Below are 18,401 nucleotides of genomic sequence, written 5' to 3' on the forward strand. Positions count from 1 at the left end.
GAGGTAAAGAGGAGAGGAAGTGGGCTGGACCAGCCTTTGGCTGCGATGCTTCAAGAAGCTTCCATCGCATCTTCTTCCCCGGTGCCCGGCCGCTTCCTTCCGCGGAATGTCGACCATCCCCTCCTCACCTACCCTCAAGCTACTACTTGTCATCAGCAGGCGCTTATATTTGGGATTTGTATTGAGCGATCTAGGATCTACCATCCGTTCATCCCCAGTGGAGCACTGGCCTGCTATTCTGGGGCAACGCTATGATCTGGACGGCTTCTCCCGTTCCCTGCCTCAATTACCTTATCACCAACACTAGCATACAAGGATATCATTTGCGCTGCGATTTACAGTGACGCACTGTTATCCCTCTTGAATACTGTCTGACATCCAATGGCAAAGTGTCGCTCCCTTATACTGCGTTGGAAGCGATAATGCAGACTGTCCAGTGATCATTCGCAGGAAGTTGCTCAACCCAGTCAGCAGCTACTGGTCATCGACAAACTATCTTATCGGTGTACTGTTGATGCTCATAAGGCCCAGGTTTCATATGGTACGGTTCTGCCTAACTATGGGGCTAGATCAGCCACTATTGCAAGGATCCTGTCTTATGGGATCCTTAGAACTTTGATTGAGATGAAGCTTACAGGCTCGCTCCAAGTTTGCCTCATCGAAGCAGTTATACAATCAAGTATGAAAATGAAAGATCTTCTCTCAATCTCATCTCTTCGTTAGGTCTCTCCAAAATTACATACCTCTTTAGCACCGGATTACTCGCTATATGGACTAGCGGAACCAATATAGCTATAGTAGGCGTCAATGACTCACTGCAGCGCCATGTACTAGCTCTGTGAAACGCAAAGAGATCAGAGGCTCGGCCCCTCGGTCGTTGAATCAGTGCATAGCCATCTACACGTCATAAGTTTGTTCTTGGTTTTGCTTGAAGGAGCTCATGCGCCGGGTTTATGCCACTAACATGTGCCTTGTTGAAGTATTCGAGAGTCGCATGCATCTACAGGGTATCAGGCATACTGTAGCAACTATGATAGTACAACTGCAAGGTACTTAGTCTCTTCTAGATTCATCAAAGCAGTCCAGCCAAACTAGCGCAAGGCGGCTATCATGTGAGGGATTCTGGAACATACTGCAACGAACAGGAATCTGGTTTTTGGAGGCCATGGTAGTAATTAACTAGATTCTCTCGCTAGAGTCCGGCTAGAAGAAGCCAATTATCGTGTAGGCACGATCATTGGTATAATGATTCACGTTCTTATTGGGCTAGTAGGCACACACTGTTGGTCTGACAGGACTGAAAGGTGCTTGAAAGTCATCATATCTAGTCACTTTGACTTCCCCGTGCTTAATGTAGAAATATGTTAGCTGGTTGTAGGGGATGAAGCAGTTATGCTTGCACAAACCGATTTCCCCGGCATTTTTACACAGAAAGGTAGCATATAGCGCGCCGACGTATGTCACTATGTAGTCGAGGTGCTCCTCCGGGGCATGGGTTCTGTGTAATGTAAGAAGATGTTCGTTAAAATATAGTTATTGAAGGAGGGGCTGACCACATCCTAATGGCTGGACCTGGTGAGTCAGCCACGATCAAGGATTTACTTCATCATTTAGTACACACCCTGACCACGCATTCTCTGCTGATTGGGGACTCCTGTTCTGGCCTTGCTACCCCACACCAACCAGGGTGAATGAGGGCCAGACAACGTATCATTTCGAAGGGAAGCGCTATCTTTTTTCTCAAGGCATCAATATAAAGTAGTGTATCTTGGTGATTGTAGACCTCTGACATGCTCTCCCCATTGCGCGTTTCACCATAGGTCGCACACCATATCCCAAGCGTTACTGGGAGTGAGCGAAACAGTAGACCAAAAGAATGAGAGACATGCAGGATAGGCGACTAAACGGGCCTCATTTATCTTGTCCGCTTTTAGCAGGAGCGTCCTGGCCGACAGGAACAAACACACCATCCCCTTCTCAGACCCTCGGCGCTGGTAGATCATCATCATCATCAGGCCGCTCACCAGGCTTAAGCTCTTCATCTTCAGCCCCATTATACCCTTCGCCCTCAACGAGCCCAAGCCTGGTCACTCTTCCAAGCACCAACGCCAAATTTTACAAACCCCTTTGATGAGCGAGGTTTCCTTGATGTCTACCCAACCCAGATCTCTACATCTCGAGGTAATACACACCCCAGCATCCCAGAATAACTTATCCTGATTGAGTGTGTGCTTACTAGGCCAACAAATTATAGTTTCTTCCGAGGGAGAGGAGTAATCGTGGAAGGTATAATCATATGCATTTTCAAGGTCAGATCACTAATTACATTCCGCTCGCATACATATCAGCTCATCTATAGCCGGCTCTTGATCTTGGTCCATTCATTTTCGCCGACCTTCTGGAAGTCCATAACTGCATCCGGTCCTCCGAAACGATTCTGTGTCGACTTCCAGTCTCTGTCGACCGCCATTTCTGGTCTCCACCGAACAACATGTTTCAGCTCATCCTGCAGATGACCCTCCAGTGCATCCACGATGAAGCCTCCAATAGTGGGCATTTGCATAGCCCCATTCCCAGATGCCCCCACAGCAAGCAACAGTGAAGGGTGATCAGGATGTTTATCGATCAAAAAGGCGCGATCTACCGTATCAGCATCCCAGCAGATACGGGCGAACACCAGTGGACGGTCGGCCAGATGCGGCATGGTATCCCGCAGGAAGTCCTTGACGCGAGCTTCCGCCTCAAGGGGAATTTGATGCTTTGCAAATGGGATGCTTCTGATCTCGCCAGATCTCGCCGGGTCCGGAATGAAGTTACAGTATCCAGGATGTTCGTCACAGATTTTGAGTTCGTGCTTATCCTCGTCAGGCTCCATGAAGAACCCCTTCGCAATATTGAACAGCACGGGTAGATTCTTGTACAACTTAGCCTCTTCCGGGGTCATCTGGATGTGAGAGAGCGTCCAGGCAGTAGGACGCAGCTGTTTCTTGAAGTCCAGAAGACGGTCGCTTCCGGCACCGGCAGCCAAAATGGTTCGGTCTGCTCGGTGAATGACTCCATCGGACGTTTTAGCTCCAACCACATCTCCGTTCTCGTACACGAGTGATACAACGTTCCCTTGGGGAGACCCGGTGATGAAGTTGACTCCAAGACGCTTGGCTTCAGTGTACGCAGAAATCATGGCTTTCTTGGCATGAATCCATCCGGCCCCCGACTTGTTCAACCAGCCCTTCCAGCCGGGAAATTCGCCAGTGAGAACTCCTGGAGGCATTGTCTTCTGGAAGTCTTCTGCCGTCTTCAATTCGACAAAGTCTGCATCAGAACACTCGATCTCATCTTTGCGGATGTGCTCAATGAGTGCAGGGGTATGACCAGATACTATGACACCAGTCTCATGGAAGTACTGCTTGAAAACAGGATCCGTCCTCCAGGCTTTCAGAGCGGCACGTGTGCACGTCGCGAACGCAATGCTGCGCGGCGTTTCTTCACCTGCTGTCGAAGTTGTTAGGTTTAGAAAAATGGGCATCAGGGTGGACACTGCAAACATACCTTTGGGCTCCTTGTGTTCCATGATTTTATTTATATCATTGCCGGCTGCGATTGCGGATGGGATCGTGTAGGGGTCTAGAACTGTGACATGTTTGTATCCGCGGCGAGCCAAATGCAAAGCAGTAGAACAACCCCAAACACCCGCTCCCACCACGAGGATGGTAGAATCATGGGTTACTGTAGAGGATGCCATGGTGACTGCCAATTCTGTTTGACTCGAGAGTATTGAGGAACTAATTTGTTGCAGCGATGTTGATGTGGACGGGCAACGAGGCCGTATTTCAGCGGCGCCCTTACATCAGAAGGTATCCACTGAGTGCCAACTAACTGCCAGCATTGGGCACAATGGGGACCTGGCTGGGCCTTATCCAGAGTCCAAAGTTCGGCAAGATGGAAGCAACTCAAACCAGGCCACAGAATAGTGTCCGTGCCGGGGTTCCCGATCTAGATTAGCGTCCCGGTTGGACCTTCCTTGGGGTCTTCGTATCACTCGGTCTTCTCATCCATCATCCATTCATGACCCCCAGATGCTTGGGAATACTCGCGTCAATGATCGTCCGGGATTTTTCCGTGGACGCTATCAGGGTCGTCTACAGCAATGACCCACTCGCGTGCGGATGATACCGACTTCAAGCCATGTCAAACCGGCGAAAGCATGCAGCTTCTCCGCATTTTCCTCCGCCTCGGCAGGCTTAATTGATATCAACCGCTCAGATAACCTTTCGTTTGGAGCTTCCTCCATGACTTAACTTATCTGTGACTGACTATCTTCGCAATACTCCTCGTGTCTCTTCGTCTCCACCCCTACCTTATCACCTCGGGTATGCTCCATTCAGCCGGTTCTAATTATTTTGCCGCTGGCTTTCATGAGAGCGTGGCAGACGAGAGGAGGCAAACGATCATCCCCTGTTATCGTGCTTGGCCATACTGATACGCTCGGGATGACCATCCAATCGGACGCCAAATGGGGCCTTGGAGGGCTCTATATACTTCGACCAGCTCGTAGGCAGGTCTAGCATGGTTGTGGCCGCTAGTAGATAATAATCAGCCTTAAAAGACGCTACAACCCCCCTCATGGCTGCCTATCTGCTTCCCTATTGACTCACAAAGCGAAAATGGCTCGCTCTGATGTTATAGATACCGATGTTCCAGGAACGGTGTACCTGGTTGATGGTAGGCTCTTCCTAAGAAGCTACAGTTAATCGGTACTGACATCGAACTCAGCAACGGGGAGCTTGAGAGATGTAGCTCATGCTGGGAAGCAGGATGTCCTCCTTATCCCTCAGCCTACATCCTTTTCAGCTGATCCTCTGGTGGGTAGCAGATGAAAGCATACCTCTTCCACACGGTTCGTGCTGACCCATAATAGAATTGGCCTCTTTACAAGAAATACTGGACCCTGTTCTTGATCTCCATGTATGCATGCGTTAACTCCTTTGGGGAGAACAACTGGGGTGCGGCATGGACAACTATATCCGATGATACGGGCGTGAGCCTGAACAATATGAACGGTGGCTCCGCTTTGAACTATCTTATGCTGGGTTTCTTCAATATTATCTGGATCCCCACGGCCATGAGGTACGGACGCAAGATTGTCTATATACTTAGTCTGTTGTTCGTCCTTGGAAGTGGTATCTGGGGTGGCTTCTATCAGGGTGTTTCGCAATATTACATTATGATGGTGATCAACGGGATCGGAACTGCAGCCTACCAGGCTTTGATTCAGCTGACTGTATGCTATGTCTCTAAGATGCTCGCTTCCGTACGCTAACAGAGCATAGATTTTCGACGTGTTTTTCACTCATGAGCGTGGCCGAATGCTGTCGATCTACATTTTCTTTCAGCAACTCGGATCTATTATCGGGCTGATCTGTGGCGGTTACATTTCTGACGGCATTGGCTGGAGATGGAGCATGCCCATCGTGTCCATAGCATGTGTCAGTGCCCTCGCACCTAACTACTCTGCTGCAAATAGCCAGCTAAACCTCTATAGGCTGTTTTGATTCTTCTATTCATCTTTACTTTTGATGACACGATGTTCCCGAGGTATCGCTTTTCGGGTGTGACACCTCAGCGAACCACCAAAGGCGAGAACGAGACTGTTCGCACTCCATCTGACACCCCAACGGCGGAGGAAAAGGATTCCAAGGTTGAACCGCCAATGTCCGTCGTGGAAAGCCGCACTGTCGGGGAGGTTGACATGCCTCCGCGAACCTACCTCCAGAAGATGTCTCCAGTTCATTACTTCAGAGACGACAACACAACTTGGTACCAGTACTTTCGACGCCCGTTCTTCCTCTTCGCGTTTCCCAATATTCTTCTAGCTGGTATTCAATTTGCATTTGGCTGCACTGCAGGTATTGTCTCGTTCAATACCATCTCTGAAATCATGACGGACGCACCTTATAACTGGAGCGCCGGTTCTGCTGGTCTAATCTTCTTGGCAGCACTAGTTGGTAACTTTCTTGGGTATGTATTCAACCTGATACTCTCATGAGGAATGCTGACCCTGTTATAGCATGGGTATTGGATCACTGTCCGACTGGGTTGTCGTCTTCTTGGCACGTCGCAACAAGGGTTATAAGGAGCCCGAGATGCGTTTATGGACATATTGTATTCCCCTTGTACTTGCCGCTGTTGGCTATTTCGTCTACGGCTGGGGTGCTACCAAGGGCCTTCACTGGATGTCCATTGCAGTTGGCCTATGTTGCATGATTGCTCAGCAGGTCTCTGCCACCAGTATCGCAACTGCTTACGCGATGGAGTGCTTTGAACAGGTAAGTCATTTGAATCCACGATCCTGTACGTGGTGGCTAATCCTCTCGAATCAGATTTCTGGTGAGCTCGTCATTGTACTGGCCTGCTGTTCATCTATAATCAATTTTGTCATCTCCTTCACGGTGCAGGATTTTATCGACGGCACCAACTACGGCTGGACCTTTACCTTCTATGGTATCATGGTTGTCCTGTCCATGGCTGCGGGTGCTCCGATGATAATTTGGGGCAAGGATTGGCGGCGGAAATGCAAGCCTCGGTATGAGAAGTTTTTGGCGGAAACAGGACGTCAGTAGGAACATGGCCAGTTTTCTGTGTTAAAATGACCTTTATGAATGATTGCATTATATCATCGGAACGTGTAAATTTATTGGCTGAACACACTGAGACTTTGTCAATAAGCAAGAGCATGCAACATCTAAGTCCAATGCGAACACTATAGCCTAGGACGTCTCCCATATTTGTCTCATATCATAAGTTGATTCCTTCCAAAACACGTCTATACTACCCCATCTCACTTCTCCCTAGCACCAGTAACAACCCTAACCCTCTCCACCAAAGGACTCGTATCCAAATACACCGTGAAAAACCTCATCTTGTCTTCATCCATCCTCTTCCCAAAGATCGCCATACCCTGAACACTGATTACCTTCTTCTCCTCGTCACCTTTCAAAACATAGTCGATGGTCGCCTCCTGATAGATGCGATCAGGAAGAACGTCCAGATGGCCAATAGTATGCTTCATACTCTCCAGGATCGTGGACTGCTCTTTGAAAAAGTTGATAATCGCGTCGTGACCCTTAATTGGGGCATGACCTGGGAACCTCATCTCACAGTCTGGAGTGTAGAATTTAGGGACGGCGGTGTCGGGGTTGAGTTGGTCGCCTAGGGAGTGGAAGTCCTGGAGCCAGGATTTGGCGGCGAGTAGGGTTTGGTTGTTGGTGGTGGGGTTGGACATGGTTTCTTGGGGTGGAAATGGATTTGTACTGTGGGAGAGGTTGTGAGGCTGGGGTGTCAATTTGAGAGCTATGGTAGTGAATGTGGAATATGGTTCTGGTTGCTCTTGAACATTGTATAGGATTTGGGGGTGGGATTTGGGTAGGGATTATTTTATATGTGGTGTTGATTTGTGATTATCATTCTCACTCAGTATGACGAGGAAAATTGGGATGAGCTGATTGGTGTATTATGATGTTCATTTGTTGTTGATTTATAATGGGCATCCTGATGCTGCTGTGTGCTTATGCGCTAATTGTATAGGGTAGCTTTGTATTTCAAGGACGTTGAACTACGAGAGATATCAGACGAGGCTGAAACATAATTCGCAAGACTAGTACTCTTGAAAAAACAGGCAAGTATATATCATCATCGAAAACATATATGAATCTATATGAGGGTCATGAATACAATATTTGCTGATAAAGCAATCCCGTTGGGTGCTATCCGGCTGGTTCTGGCTTGAGATATCATTGGTGCTTGGGTAAGACTCATCATGATTCTTATGGTAGCCATAGTGACTAGGATATGGTCATGTCGCACCAAGTACATCGGATGAAGAAAAGATGATGCCCTGGTAGGAGATATAATAGAACATCGTAGAGTTGTAGAAAATCAATTACTACTGTGACTGCGGTGTTCACAATTTATCAACGAGGAGACTTGGTACGCAGAACAATGGCGAACTTCAGTCTTGACTTAATAAAGGGACGGAAAATACAAGCAGCGAATCAGATAACGCAGTGGTTAGCCGCTTCAGCATCATTGGTCTAGTGGTAGAATTCATCGTTGCCATCGATGAGGCCCGTGTTCGATTCACGGATGATGCACTATCTTTTTCTTTTTGTACTTTCTACTTGCCGCCCCAAGTTACTCTCGGCTATTGTCTTCTCTCAGACACCTGCGACTTGAAGAACCTAGATTTATCGTGATAAATATTTCCATCGATTATGCATGTTATCGTCATATTCCGTTCCCCGTCGCATATCTTCTATCTCCTCCATGCCAAGGTGCTTCTCCACCGAGAAAGAACCAGCCTGTCTCTCCAATTTTTTGCTCTCTTCTAGCTCCAATATATAATTATTGCCCAATGAGGCAGGTGGACGCACACTTCAACGACTGCGTCCTTATCCGGGCGAAACGGGCGAGATCGCGAGAGCCTTATCATGGCGATGGACTGTCAACATAAGTACTAATTCCTTCCATCTCTGGCGACCTGACATAATGATTATCTACTCGCCTGGCTACAACGTCTAAACTACAGCAGTCTTCATGGCCAGTAAGCGAAATCACTTAGCTGAGCACCGGCTCCAAGCTGGAGCTGGACGACCTTATGATCTTAGAAGAATTCATGCAGTACTCTATATGAACTGTTGATAACCGTGATGTGAAGTTGTGCTGACACTACTGCAAACCAGCCTGACAATGTTATCACGCTCTCTCCAATGGTGATAAGATGATCATTGACAAGGGGATCCATGGTTTAGATTGTGGATCTCATCTAGTCCGATATGTGCAAACCTTTTGATGTTCAAGTTTCAACGGCAGAGAAGTGTTTAGCAATCACCATCATGCACCTGTATGCATGCATCTGCATCCTGAATGGTCACGCGGACCCCAAAAGCAAAGTACCGGCAACACTTTCTTCATCGAGTAAGACCAACAGTCCGTGCGCTTTCTTTATCTATCTGGAATACTACAAACTTGCATTTGAAGGGCTTCCATCTGTCTGGACTCAGGGTCTTAATGGCACCAATACCACTGGCTAGATGCCGGAATCACTCCTTGCACCTTTACCGAAATTATCTGCCGTGCTGTTATCCAATGCTCTTCTTCCGCGAAATGCTACTCTGTGATAGGACCACATGACGCATTATGATAGCCACTAATAGCCATCAATTATTGAGCTATTATCGGTACTTGCTTTTCTCCGCTTGGCAACCCCGCATGAAGAACTCCAACGGGCTGTTATCTCTGATTACTCTCCTGCATTCCCGGGCGATAAGCCTCGCTGAAATGGAGAAGAAGTACAAGGGAGGAGATACTGCGGGATGTGAATATAATGATAAGATCTGTGTATCCCACGCTTCGGTGGCTACATCACGACGGGGAACTTGACTTGCCTTAACATCACATTTGGAATGTCGAATGGTCAGAGTGAGCAAGAGCCCATCTGGGCTCCGGGCACAGTCACCCTCGAAGATAGTAAGAACTTTTTCTTATGAGTGTACATACAGGACTGACCACAGGTAGTACATGGCAGCAGTGTGGTCCTATTCCCTACTCCTTCTGACGACCCGGATGATCCCCTTAATTGGTCCAAGACACGGAAGGCTCTCAACTATACTTTTGTTAGCCTATTTGTCCTCTTCACCTTCGTGGAGCTAGACATTGGTTTTACCGCATGGGGTCCGATGGAAACAGAGCTTGGCTTCACGGTAGACCAGCTCAATGTCGGTACAGCGACCAATTACGGTGGTCTTGCTGTGGGGTGCTTCTTCCTGCTTCCTCTCGCTCGAAAATATGGCCGCCGCCCTATCTATATCTTTTCCTCGGCATTGCAGCTGGCTGCGAGCGTGTGGAATGCCAAAACCTATACCTTCGGTGACTATATCGGAGGGATGCTGATTTCCGGCCTGGGGGGTGCTATTAGCGAGATTATCGTACAGATGACTGTCGCAGATCTTTTCTTTGTCCATCAACATGCCACCATGAACGGATTATTCGTGCTCTTCCAGTCAGTCGGAGCGTTTCTGGGACCTGTCGCCTCAGGATACGTCGTGGAATCCCAAGGCTGGCGCTGGGGATGGTGGTGGTGTGTGATATTCTTCGCCGTCATGCTACTTTGTGTGATCTTTCTTTTCGAAGAATCGAAGTTTATTCCTATTCTGAATGCCCAGGAAGTTATTACAGATGTGCGGACATCCGGTGTAGAAGAACCTGAGTGCTCTCAGGCTTCTAAAGGAAGACTGTCATCTGATGACAAGAAGGGATTTGACGGGTCCGTGGAAATATGTGCCACACCGCGGCCTGGAAGCGAGCGAAAGACCTACCTTCAGAGAATGGCCCTCGTCACACCGTCTGATGAATCTATATGGCCTCATGTGTGGCAGCCAGTTGTCATTCTATTTACTTTTCCAGCAGTGACATATACTGCACTAACATATGGCTCCACCCTGTGCTGGTTCGCAGTCATGACATCTCTACAAGCGACATATATGATTCTTCCGCCATATAATTTTAGTTCAGTCGGAATCGGTTTGATGAATGTTGCCCCATTTATTGGCAGCCTGTTAGGCTTTCCAATCTCAGGCTATCTGAGTGACAAGTCCATCCTTTGGCTTTCGAAGAGGAACAACGGCATATACGAGCCGGAGATGCGACTTTGGCTTTCGCTCCCTATAATAGCTTTGGGTCCAGGATCTATACTGATGTTTGGACTTGGGCTTGCCTATGTACGTTCCTAGTATTTCATACATCTCCAGTATTGTGCTAATTTCATCATAGGGCTCTCACTGGGTTGTACTAGCAGTTGGCTATGGTTTCTTTGGGTTTGTTCTTTCTTGCAGCAGTGGTATCTCACTATCATATCTTATGGATTGCTATCAGGATGTGAGTACATCGAATGTCCTCTTTGAATAAGTAAATGCTGGCATCTAACGCAAATGTATTATCGATAGATCGTTGGCGACACTCTGGTCGGCGTAGTCTTCATGCGAAATGTGATCGCTGTCATTGTTCTTTTCACTTTGACACCTTGGGTGAATGGAATGGGTATGCAGAACCTGCATATCTTGATTGCAGTCGTGGCATTATTCATCTATTCGATTCCAATTCCCCTGCTAATCTGGGGGAAGAGAGCGCGGATTGCTACTGCATCGACTTATCGGAGGATGGCAGAGAATCAGAGCGACAATCGGGTGATCTGACATACAAGCTAGCTTTGAGACAAGAGCTTGTAGACTATAGGGATCTATATTTGTACACAGGACCATTCGCAATGTAGCAATGCAATACCAATTCCTTGACAAGCTTACATTATGGCATTGTATAAGCTCTTAGGCTGGGATAGGATATTGCTCAATTCAACTCAATATTTACTCTCGACTTGAAATACATTGACCTTCCATTGCATTTGGCCTGCACCCCAACGCACGACTTACAATCACACAAGCTTCTCCAATGCGTCCCCAAGCAGCACATACTCCCTCCCTCCCTACAACTCCAAAAAACCCCAACTACCACCCACTACTTCGAACTAAACGCACAACTCCCCATATCCAACCTCACCACCTCCGCCTCCGGTCTAACATCAAAATCAAAGATATCCATCGGCACCCCCAGCGTCGTACACGCATTCGGAATATCCACCAACCCCGCAATATGTCCCTGCACCGGCGCACAACTCAACAACAAATAAATCTGATAATCACTATACCCATACCGTCTCAAATACTCAATCACCCTCAAACAAGTCTGTCTATACGCAACAGTCGCATCAAGATAATGCTGCTTGCCATTCTCATCCACCGAGAATCCCTCGAACGTGAGATATCTCCCCGGACCGAACTGAGGCTCCACAGGCCCAGGGTGGAAAATGGGGGACTTCATGCCCATCTTCTCCATACCTCCTTTGAGGACAGTGAACTTGAGCGTGATTATCCCTGCCATTTCAATCGCCCCGCAGAAGGAGATCTCCCCGTCGCCTTGACTGAAGTGTAAATCACCCACGGAAAACTTCGCTCCGGGGACGTGTACGGGGAGGTAGACTTTTGAGCCTCGCGAGAGGTTCTTGATGTCGCAGTTGCCGCCGTGTTCGGGACGGCCCTGTACTTTTGTTAGTAATGAATGGGATATAGATGTGGGAGGGTGAAATACAGGAATAGTCCTCGCCCCCTCCTTCGCTATCTTCGCCTTCAATTCCTCATCCGTCGCACTACCGGCATGCGCACTCTTCGGCTCCGGAGGCTTCGCAACGTCCCGTCCAAGGGTAGTATTCGCCGCGATGAGCTCCCCCTCACGACGATTCCACTCCGCCAGGACCTCAGCCGATGGAGCGCACCCCAGTATACCGGGGTGAATGAGGCCTGCGAATCGGACGTGCGGGATGTGGCGCGAGGAGCAGAAAATGCCTTCGAAGTCCCAGATGGCTTTTGCGCTGCACAAATCCACCACCACCATAAGCTATCTTTACTCTCCCACACAGACCCGAGTTTAAAAGGAAAAGAGAAAGAGGATATCTTACGCTTCCGGATAAATCTCATCCAAAAACCCACCCCCATTACTCTTTTCAAACACACCCGTGAATCCCCACGGCTGGTCCTCGAAGGGCTGCACATCTTGAATCTCGACCAGGAGGACATCGCCGGGCTCTGCGGTTTCGATCTCAAATGGGCCGGAGAGGTAGTGGATCTGAGTGAGATCGACGTTCTTAATGTCGTCGGCGGAGTCGTTGTTTTTGATTTGCCCGCCGGTCCAGTCGAGACATTCGATTTTGACTACTTCGTTGTTGGCGATTTTGGCGTAGGAGGGTACTATTATTTTCAGGATTTTCGTTAGTTTGGGGTTATTGTGGGGGAAGAAGAGGGAAAGGGTGTATTACCGTCTGGGTGCCATCTATTCTATAGAGGTGAAATCGACGTTAGTGCTACTATGATGGTACTACACTGGTTATGACTTACGTGGAGGCCAGGCTGCTCCCAGGCTGGTTTGTTCAAATCGACTGAGAGAGCGGTGCGGATCTTCTTGTGGCCCATGGTGGATTCGTGATGATATTGATGATGATAATGCTTGTGACACTAATTGATAGATGGATGAATAGGTGGGAAGAGGTAAGATGGGACAGCTTCCCCTCAACGTGGGAACCACTCCTTAATACTACAAGATAAACCAAACTAAAGCGATGCAACCAACCCCTCAATTCATGGAACCCGAAACTTCCCCTCACGAATTGGTCCAACTTTGTTTATCACCAGACCGAATAGGAATTACGGAATTCCCCCTGCTCCGGTTATCTTATCTGGGCTGACGCGCTTATCAGCGGGGAAAAGGATATGCTTTGATTCCACGGCTGTCTTTTGAGTCTATGATAACGATAATAACCCCGAACCTTAAAAATAAGATGCGTGCATGCATGCATGCACTATGCAGAAAATTTGAGTGTACAGTCTCGGTTTCCATGACCAAATTTTGTACGTTGAATCCACTCTCCGAACAACTCATCCCTTGGCTGCTCGCTTACTCGAATTTCCGACCCGGCAACTCGGGCGCCTTGGGCTTTTCCTCCTCTGGAGCCTTGTTCAGCTGGTCGATATTGTCCAGCGACAGGCGCAGGAACTCGTGCTTGTTCTTCCAGGTCACCTGGGTCTCTGCGAAGCCCTCCTTCTCGGACGGGGCCGGCGGGGGGTCCGTGACCTTGGTGACGAGGTATGCTGTGGCGGCTTGCGCAACGCCGTACAGGAGGACTCCGATGAAGGGAGTCTTCAGCACAATTGTGAAGGCAAAGGCGAAACCGAACAGGACACCCTGGCGGTCGGCAAACCAGCGGTTTCTCTGCTCGGGGGTGAAGGGAACGCGGCTAAAGTAGGGGTCGAGCTGGTTGTCCATTAGGATGGTTTTATCGATAATGTGGCTGAAGACTTACCATCTCACGCATCAGTGTACGAGAGGCGTAGAAGCTGTGCAGGAAGGAAACAACGTAGCTCTTCGGGAAGATAAAACCGGCTCCGAAGATGACAGCGGCAGGGGTAGTGCCCACAGCATCCTTGAAGGCGAAGAAGGAAGCTGCTGGAGTGGCAAAGCGTCCGACAACAGGCACAAGCGACAAGATAGACACGCCCAGAAGCAGGGCGGCTCTCTGGCCGGACCTCCTAAGGAACACCATGATTCTTTCCTTGGCCGATTTCTTCGGCGCAGTAGACTTGACCTTGCCCTCACCGGCGTTGTACATGGAGAGGTTCGGGTAGTACATAGCACGCAGAGTGCTCGGGTCCTCTGCCTTGTGCTTATCGACATAGGTCGTATCCACCCATTTCAACGATTCCATGAAGCTAATCAATCAGCACATGCACATCAAGTCGAGGAATGGTTGGCTTACATTTCATCCAATGTCGGAGTGATGTACCGCATCAGCGACATGATGAGGAAGGGGACATGAAGGACAGACTTGGAGAGGAAGTCGAGACCCTCAATGAGGGAATCGTCCCAAGTGACACTCTCGAGGTCGATAATCCATGAGATGAACCAAAGTCCTATCTTTAGTGCAATGATCTATAGCCGCTTTGTCAGTCTCGAAGCTGTCAAGCGGGTAGCTAGAAAATAGTCACATACGGGAATCTGGATGAGGAGCTCGACACCCACACCGACAGCGACAGCAAAGGCAGCCTGCCGGAAGTGGTCGTACTTGAAGAGATCGGGGTTCCGCAATGCGCGGACGGCTGTCCAGCTAAGTTAGCAGCGGTTAAAGTAGTACTCGTGCCGTGTTTCCCCAATGAACCATGCGGGTAGCTAGCCAGCCATGGCTGTCGATCATGGAACTAGGGACCTCGGCCGTGCTGAGCCATTGATATTCAGCACCACGCAGACCCCTATAATCCCACATCTGCCGCGCCCCCTTTTACGCAAGGCAAAAGAAGTCGCGCAGCCATTGGCTACTGGGAGTTCAAGAACTCGAGCAGGGAAAAAGGGGCCGGACTTACTGGCAACCACCGTCAGCTGAGCACCGCGAATCACGGCGTTATGATCGAAGTTTCCCATGATGCACACCCAAGAGACTCTCGAGTACTTCTGAAGATCAGGGACCGTTTAGCAGAAAGGGAGCATCGTACTATTTATAGTTGTGCGTTGGCTGCCGAGGGGGAAACAGCCACAGGCAACCACATAATGCTAAGGGAATGACGCGCGGGTACGATAGCGATCAATTCCGACTGGCCGAGCAGCCGCCAGACGCCAGGCCATCAGCCGCCAGCCCCACTATGCGGCGTAGGGCAGGTGACCGGCGCATGACTGCCTCAGGCCACGATCCGTTCCCGCTGGGTTAGACCCGATTGGGGCAATTCCATACTTTTGCCATGAATTTATTGAGTTCGAACCAAGTTGGGAAGGGTCACTCGCTGGGAATTCCCCCGTCCATTATCTCACCACCCCAGCTTCTCGTCTCTCGTTTGACCTCATTCCACACCCCCCCCTGCTGATCGTCTTTCCTTATCCCTTCCTATTCGCATTCACTTGCTATCTTTTCCATCTATATCCTACCTAATCCTGTCCCTTATACAGTTTTCAATGTAATCCATCTCCTTTCTCACCTTCCTTAATCCCCATGATCGAGAATGTCTGATACCTCGGATGCGCCACTACCCCAGACCCAATCCCTTCGCCGGTCTGCGACTCTTCCTTCCAAACTGATTACCCGACCCCGGCGGCAATCCGAGTCGCTGAGGCCCTCGGAGAACGATCTCTTCTACCACCCTTCTGCCAAAGTCGTCCACTTTGCCCCTAGAGCGCTCGCCCCGATCCCCTCCAGTACTGCGCCCTCCGACTTCGACTATCCTGTTGATACTGTTGAGACACTTCCTTGGAGGTCCCCTACTGAACGAACGGTCGCCCTCGGCCCGCTTCGCCTGGAGAATGTCCACGGCCTTACTGTCTTCCTCAAGTGCGGCAATGTCGTCCATGCCATCCTCAAGAACTCGCAATGTTGGTGTGTCGACGGCGAGTCAACCTTTGTCTTGCGCATTCGCCCTCTGACGTACTATCGCATCGAACTCCCCGCCGACACCGACGACAACAAGGTCTTAGTCACGGAGATGAAAAATGTTCTGCCCAGGGTCCTCCGTTACGAAGTGACACCATGCCCCTTCAAGAGAGGTTTCACTGTTGAGATACCAGAGGAGGCTAAAGCGCCCAGGAGGAAGAGGGCATGGCGACCCAAAGGTCGTCGCGAAAGTGCTCCAATCAATTCAGTCTACTACCACGGACTGTCCAAGTCGAAGGAGGACCTCACAAAAGACCCAGTCAGTGCCGGGGAAGACACGGATGGCGAGGCGACGGATGACAGCGGCTTTTCGACCAAGGCCAGTAACAGTGCCAGTAACAGTACTATCTTGGAGACTATTCCAGATGACAATGAAACTCCGGAAGCACCTCAGACATTCAAACAGGTGGATTCACCCAAGCGCCCAGACCCAGAACCCGAACAGAATTTCCAGACCTTGCTGGCAAGGTTTGAAGACAAACCCAAACAACAGGTTGATCCTGAAACAACGTTTTCATCGAGCGTTGAATCCTTCCACTCCCTTGGACCATCGTTATCTACATTACCCGAACTTGACGCCTGCTCTACGCCTACATCGACCGAGGGTACTGAGCAGTTCCAATCTGACCACAGTGACACTCATTCGCCGCCTGAAGAACAGCCCTTCCAAGAAACAGAGCGCTCGAGAGACAGACTATCAGTGTATGTTGACTGCTGGGATGACTTGTCGTCCGCATCGCACGATATGCCTGGAGCCTTCCACGACCGCGAAATGAAGCCGACTCCGACCATAGTCCCTGACATTCAACGTCCAGTCGCACCCCGCACCGGAAGTACCGATTCGAACCCCAACCTCAGCAGCATGAGCATCGAATTTCGCCGACGCTCCAAAGCATCCCTTGAGCGCGAAGTGTCTCCTATGCCGCCTGCATCGTCTTTGGCAGTTGCAAGACCCGAGAAACACGATGCGGCGTCGCTTATTCATAAAACCGCCACACTGGTCCTGGTTCCCCCGATCCAGCTACTTGTGGTTCTCATTCACATTGCCGCGCGCATTGTCATCGGCCCAGCCTTGGAATCCGCAATGGGGGAACTGAACCGGAAGATCGAGTACGAGGTTGACCATGCCCAGGACACTGTGGATGACTTCGACTTGCCTCTCCCTGACCGATCCGGGGTGTCTGCGGATGAGAACTCCAACTGATTTGCATCAAACCATTTGTCTGGTCATCTGCATTCATTCCTCACTTTTTGTATACTCCTGTACTCTGCATCTGATGACACTTGCGATTCCCTCTGATGTCCTTTCTTTCCCCACGATGACGCATTTGTATGATCTCATTGTTTCTGTTTTTTTAGTCGGCATCTGTACGGTTGTGGGCGGACTGTCTTTGATTCATACCGGACAAGCCCCATAATTTGATCCCCTGTATTCTAGCGAAGTAGTTAATCTATTGATACTATACCATCAGCTGAAAACCAATCCCATTCAACATATCTACAACATATACATCGAAGCAAAATCCCTTATATCAAATAAAAATGAAGTAGAATAATCCCACTAACGCCCATAATGCATCCGTCCATCAATCACCCCCCATGCCCCCAACTAGAAAACCAATAAAATCACCCCTTAACAACCTTTCCCCCCTCCTTCTTCCCCTTCGCCTTTCCCTTCTTCCGATCCCTCTTCTTCAACCCCGTCATCCCAGCCTTACACACCTCCGCATACCTCGCATAGAACGCCTCCAAGTCATCAGGGCTCACCACCGTCGAGATCTTCACCTTCGATGCTGCCGATCCCGTCTTCGATACCTTCTTCTTGGCTTCGGCTGTCTTGGGGTTCGGGGCGTTGGTGTTGCCGTCTGTCGCGCGGATGAGGATGGATGGTTGCGACGCAGACTCGGCGGTGGTGGTGGTGTTGGTGTTGAGGAGGGGCTTCTGCGTGAGGTACACGGATCCGCGGGTTTTCTGGGACGTGGTGTTTAGGAGGTTTGTGAGGGAGGTGAAGAACTAATCATGTTAGTTTCGAGATGGGCGTGGTCTGGTGGTGGTTGTGGGGGTGAAGTACCTCCTCGTGGCCCAGGTGTGCGGGCATATTGGCGGTTGTGTTGTGATAGATATAGTATCAGGTTCTTGGTATGTAGGATTCAGATGTGACCGTAGTGCTGAAGTTAAGTTCCGCAGCTCAATTGACAATAAACCGCAAACCAACTATGACTACTCAGCGATAGTAACAGCTGCCAACCAGCGGAGATAAACGCATCCCCCCCCAAAGTCAGTTTAGGTTGGCTCTCACCGCCTCCGTCCTCCGCCTCCGCGGGACCAA

The 18,401-nt window shown here is 49.6% G+C and overlaps 9 protein-coding genes and 1 non-coding gene across 10 annotated transcripts; 5 read left to right on the plus strand and 5 right to left on the minus strand.

Moving 5' to 3' along the window:
* Positions 1–1,699: 1,699 nt before the first annotated feature.
* Positions 1,700–2,279, plus strand: BO83DRAFT_204354 (uncharacterized protein). The gene is made up of 2 exons (XM_025526661.1): positions 1,700–2,181; positions 2,255–2,279. The coding sequence occupies exon 1, from the start codon at positions 1,877–1,879 to the stop codon at positions 2,129–2,131; it is 255 nt and encodes an 84-aa protein (XP_025391281.1). The 5' UTR covers positions 1,700–1,876; the 3' UTR covers positions 2,132–2,181; positions 2,255–2,279.
* Positions 2,280–2,290: 11 nt separating this feature from the next.
* Positions 2,291–3,906, minus strand: BO83DRAFT_415026 (NAD(P)/FAD-dependent oxidoreductase). The gene is made up of 2 exons (XM_025534609.1): positions 3,550–3,906; positions 2,291–3,492 (listed from the first exon to the last, which is right to left on the minus strand). Exons 1-2 carry the CDS (start codon positions 3,740–3,742, stop codon positions 2,354–2,356), a joined length of 1,332 nt encoding a protein of 443 aa, XP_025391282.1. The 5' UTR covers positions 3,743–3,906; the 3' UTR covers positions 2,291–2,353.
* A 758-nt stretch (positions 3,907–4,664) lies between these two features.
* BO83DRAFT_306156 (putative MFS transporter) lies at positions 4,665–6,620 on the plus strand (the record flags this gene model as incomplete). The annotated part of the gene is made up of 7 exons (XM_025527286.1): positions 4,665–4,722; positions 4,774–4,862; positions 4,919–5,281; positions 5,331–5,486; positions 5,543–6,018; positions 6,068–6,326; positions 6,381–6,620. 7 exons carry the CDS (start codon positions 4,665–4,667, stop codon positions 6,618–6,620), a joined length of 1,641 nt encoding a protein of 546 aa, XP_025391283.1.
* A 218-nt stretch (positions 6,621–6,838) lies between these two features.
* On the minus strand, positions 6,839–7,371 carry BO83DRAFT_415028 (nuclear transport factor 2 family protein; the record flags this gene model as incomplete). The annotated part of the gene is made up of 1 exon (XM_025534610.1): positions 6,839–7,371. Exon 1 carries the CDS (start codon positions 7,280–7,282, stop codon positions 6,839–6,841), a length of 444 nt encoding a protein of 147 aa, XP_025391284.1. The 5' UTR covers positions 7,283–7,371.
* A 708-nt stretch (positions 7,372–8,079) lies between these two features.
* Positions 8,080–8,150, plus strand: BO83DRAFT_t84. The gene has a single exon. It is a non-coding gene; the product is annotated as a tRNA-Gly (tRNA).
* A 1,311-nt stretch (positions 8,151–9,461) lies between these two features.
* BO83DRAFT_306921 (sugar transporter) lies at positions 9,462–11,249 on the plus strand (the record flags this gene model as incomplete). Its single annotated transcript, XM_025527320.1, has 4 exons — positions 9,462–9,525; positions 9,574–10,775; positions 10,828–10,932; positions 11,001–11,249. 4 exons carry the CDS (start codon positions 9,462–9,464, stop codon positions 11,247–11,249), a joined length of 1,620 nt encoding a protein of 539 aa, XP_025391285.1.
* A 173-nt stretch (positions 11,250–11,422) lies between these two features.
* On the minus strand, positions 11,423–13,316 carry BO83DRAFT_204407 (acetamidase/formamidase family protein). The gene is made up of 5 exons (XM_025526663.1): positions 13,002–13,316; positions 12,923–12,941; positions 12,566–12,854; positions 12,199–12,478; positions 11,423–12,147 (listed from the first exon to the last, which is right to left on the minus strand). Exons 1-5 carry the CDS (start codon positions 13,074–13,076, stop codon positions 11,569–11,571), a joined length of 1,242 nt encoding a protein of 413 aa, XP_025391286.1. The 5' UTR covers positions 13,077–13,316; the 3' UTR covers positions 11,423–11,568.
* Positions 13,317–15,146, minus strand: usgS (transmembrane protein UsgS). Its single transcript, XM_025526662.1, has 5 exons — positions 15,018–15,146; positions 14,650–14,756; positions 14,417–14,589; positions 13,964–14,369; positions 13,317–13,914 (listed from the first exon to the last, which is right to left on the minus strand). Exons 1-5 carry the CDS (start codon positions 15,073–15,075, stop codon positions 13,558–13,560), a joined length of 1,101 nt encoding a protein of 366 aa, XP_025391287.1. The 5' UTR covers positions 15,076–15,146; the 3' UTR covers positions 13,317–13,557.
* Positions 15,147–15,450: 304 nt separating this feature from the next.
* On the plus strand, positions 15,451–17,552 carry BO83DRAFT_376074 (uncharacterized protein). Its single transcript, XM_025530620.1, has one exon. The coding sequence runs from the start codon at positions 15,648–15,650 to the stop codon at positions 17,274–17,276; it is 1,629 nt and encodes a 542-aa protein (XP_025391288.1). The 5' UTR covers positions 15,451–15,647; the 3' UTR covers positions 17,277–17,552.
* Positions 17,553–18,310, minus strand: BO83DRAFT_376075 (signal recognition particle 14 kDa protein). The gene is made up of 2 exons (XM_025530621.1): positions 18,144–18,310; positions 17,553–18,085 (listed from the first exon to the last, which is right to left on the minus strand). Exons 1-2 carry the CDS (start codon positions 18,168–18,170, stop codon positions 17,699–17,701), a joined length of 414 nt encoding a protein of 137 aa, XP_025391289.1. The 5' UTR covers positions 18,171–18,310; the 3' UTR covers positions 17,553–17,698.
* Between the last annotated feature and the right edge of the window lie 91 nt (positions 18,311–18,401).

Source organism: Aspergillus eucalypticola (genome assembly GCF_003184535.1).
Source record: "Aspergillus eucalypticola CBS 122712 chromosome Unknown BO83scaffold_5, whole genome shotgun sequence".
Taxonomy (NCBI): Eukaryota; Fungi; Ascomycota; class Eurotiomycetes; order Eurotiales; family Aspergillaceae; genus Aspergillus; species Aspergillus eucalypticola.

Excerpts from the sequence above, each read along its gene's own strand:
- BO83DRAFT_376075 (XM_025530621.1), bottom strand. The coding sequence starts at position 18,170 with ATGCCCGCACACCTGGGCCACGAGGAG. Across the intron at positions 18,086-18,143 it reads CACACCTGGGCCACGAGGAG|TTCTTCACCTCCCTCACAAA; the intron begins GTACTTCACCCC and ends TAACATGATTAG.
- BO83DRAFT_415026 (XM_025534609.1), bottom strand. The coding sequence starts at position 3,742 with ATGGCATCCTCTACAGTAACCCATGATTCTACCATCCTCGTGGTGGGA. Across the intron at positions 3,493-3,549 it reads GGAACACAAGGAGCCCAAAG|CAGGTGAAGAAACGCCGCGC; the intron begins GTATGTTTGCAG and ends CAACTTCGACAG.
- BO83DRAFT_204407 (XM_025526663.1), bottom strand. The coding sequence starts at position 13,076 with ATGGGCCACAAGAAGATCCGCACCGCTCTCTCAGTCGATTTGAACAAA. Across the intron at positions 12,479-12,565 it reads GATGAGATTTATCCGGAAGC|CGCAAAAGCCATCTGGGACT; the intron begins GTAAGATATCCT and ends GGATTTGTGCAG. Across the intron at positions 12,148-12,198 it reads AGGGGGCGAGGACTATTCCT|GGCCGTCCCGAACACGGCGG; the intron begins GTATTTCACCCT and ends ACAAAAGTACAG.
- BO83DRAFT_204354 (XM_025526661.1), top strand. The coding sequence starts at position 1,877 with ATGAGAGACATGCAGGATAGGCGACTAAACGGGCCTCATTTATCTTGT.
- BO83DRAFT_376074 (XM_025530620.1), top strand. The coding sequence starts at position 15,648 with ATGTCTGATACCTCGGATGCGCCACTACCCCAGACCCAATCCCTTCGC.
- usgS (XM_025526662.1), bottom strand. The coding sequence starts at position 15,075 with ATGGGAAACTTCGATCATAACGCCGTGATTCGCGGTGCTCAGCTGACG. Across the intron at positions 14,757-15,017 it reads TCAGCTGACGGTGGTTGCCA|CCGTCCGCGCATTGCGGAAC; the intron begins GTAAGTCCGGCC and ends TTAGCTGGACAG. Across the intron at positions 13,915-13,963 it reads GTACACTGATGCGTGAGATG|CTCGACCCCTACTTTAGCCG; the intron begins GTAAGTCTTCAG and ends ATGGACAACCAG.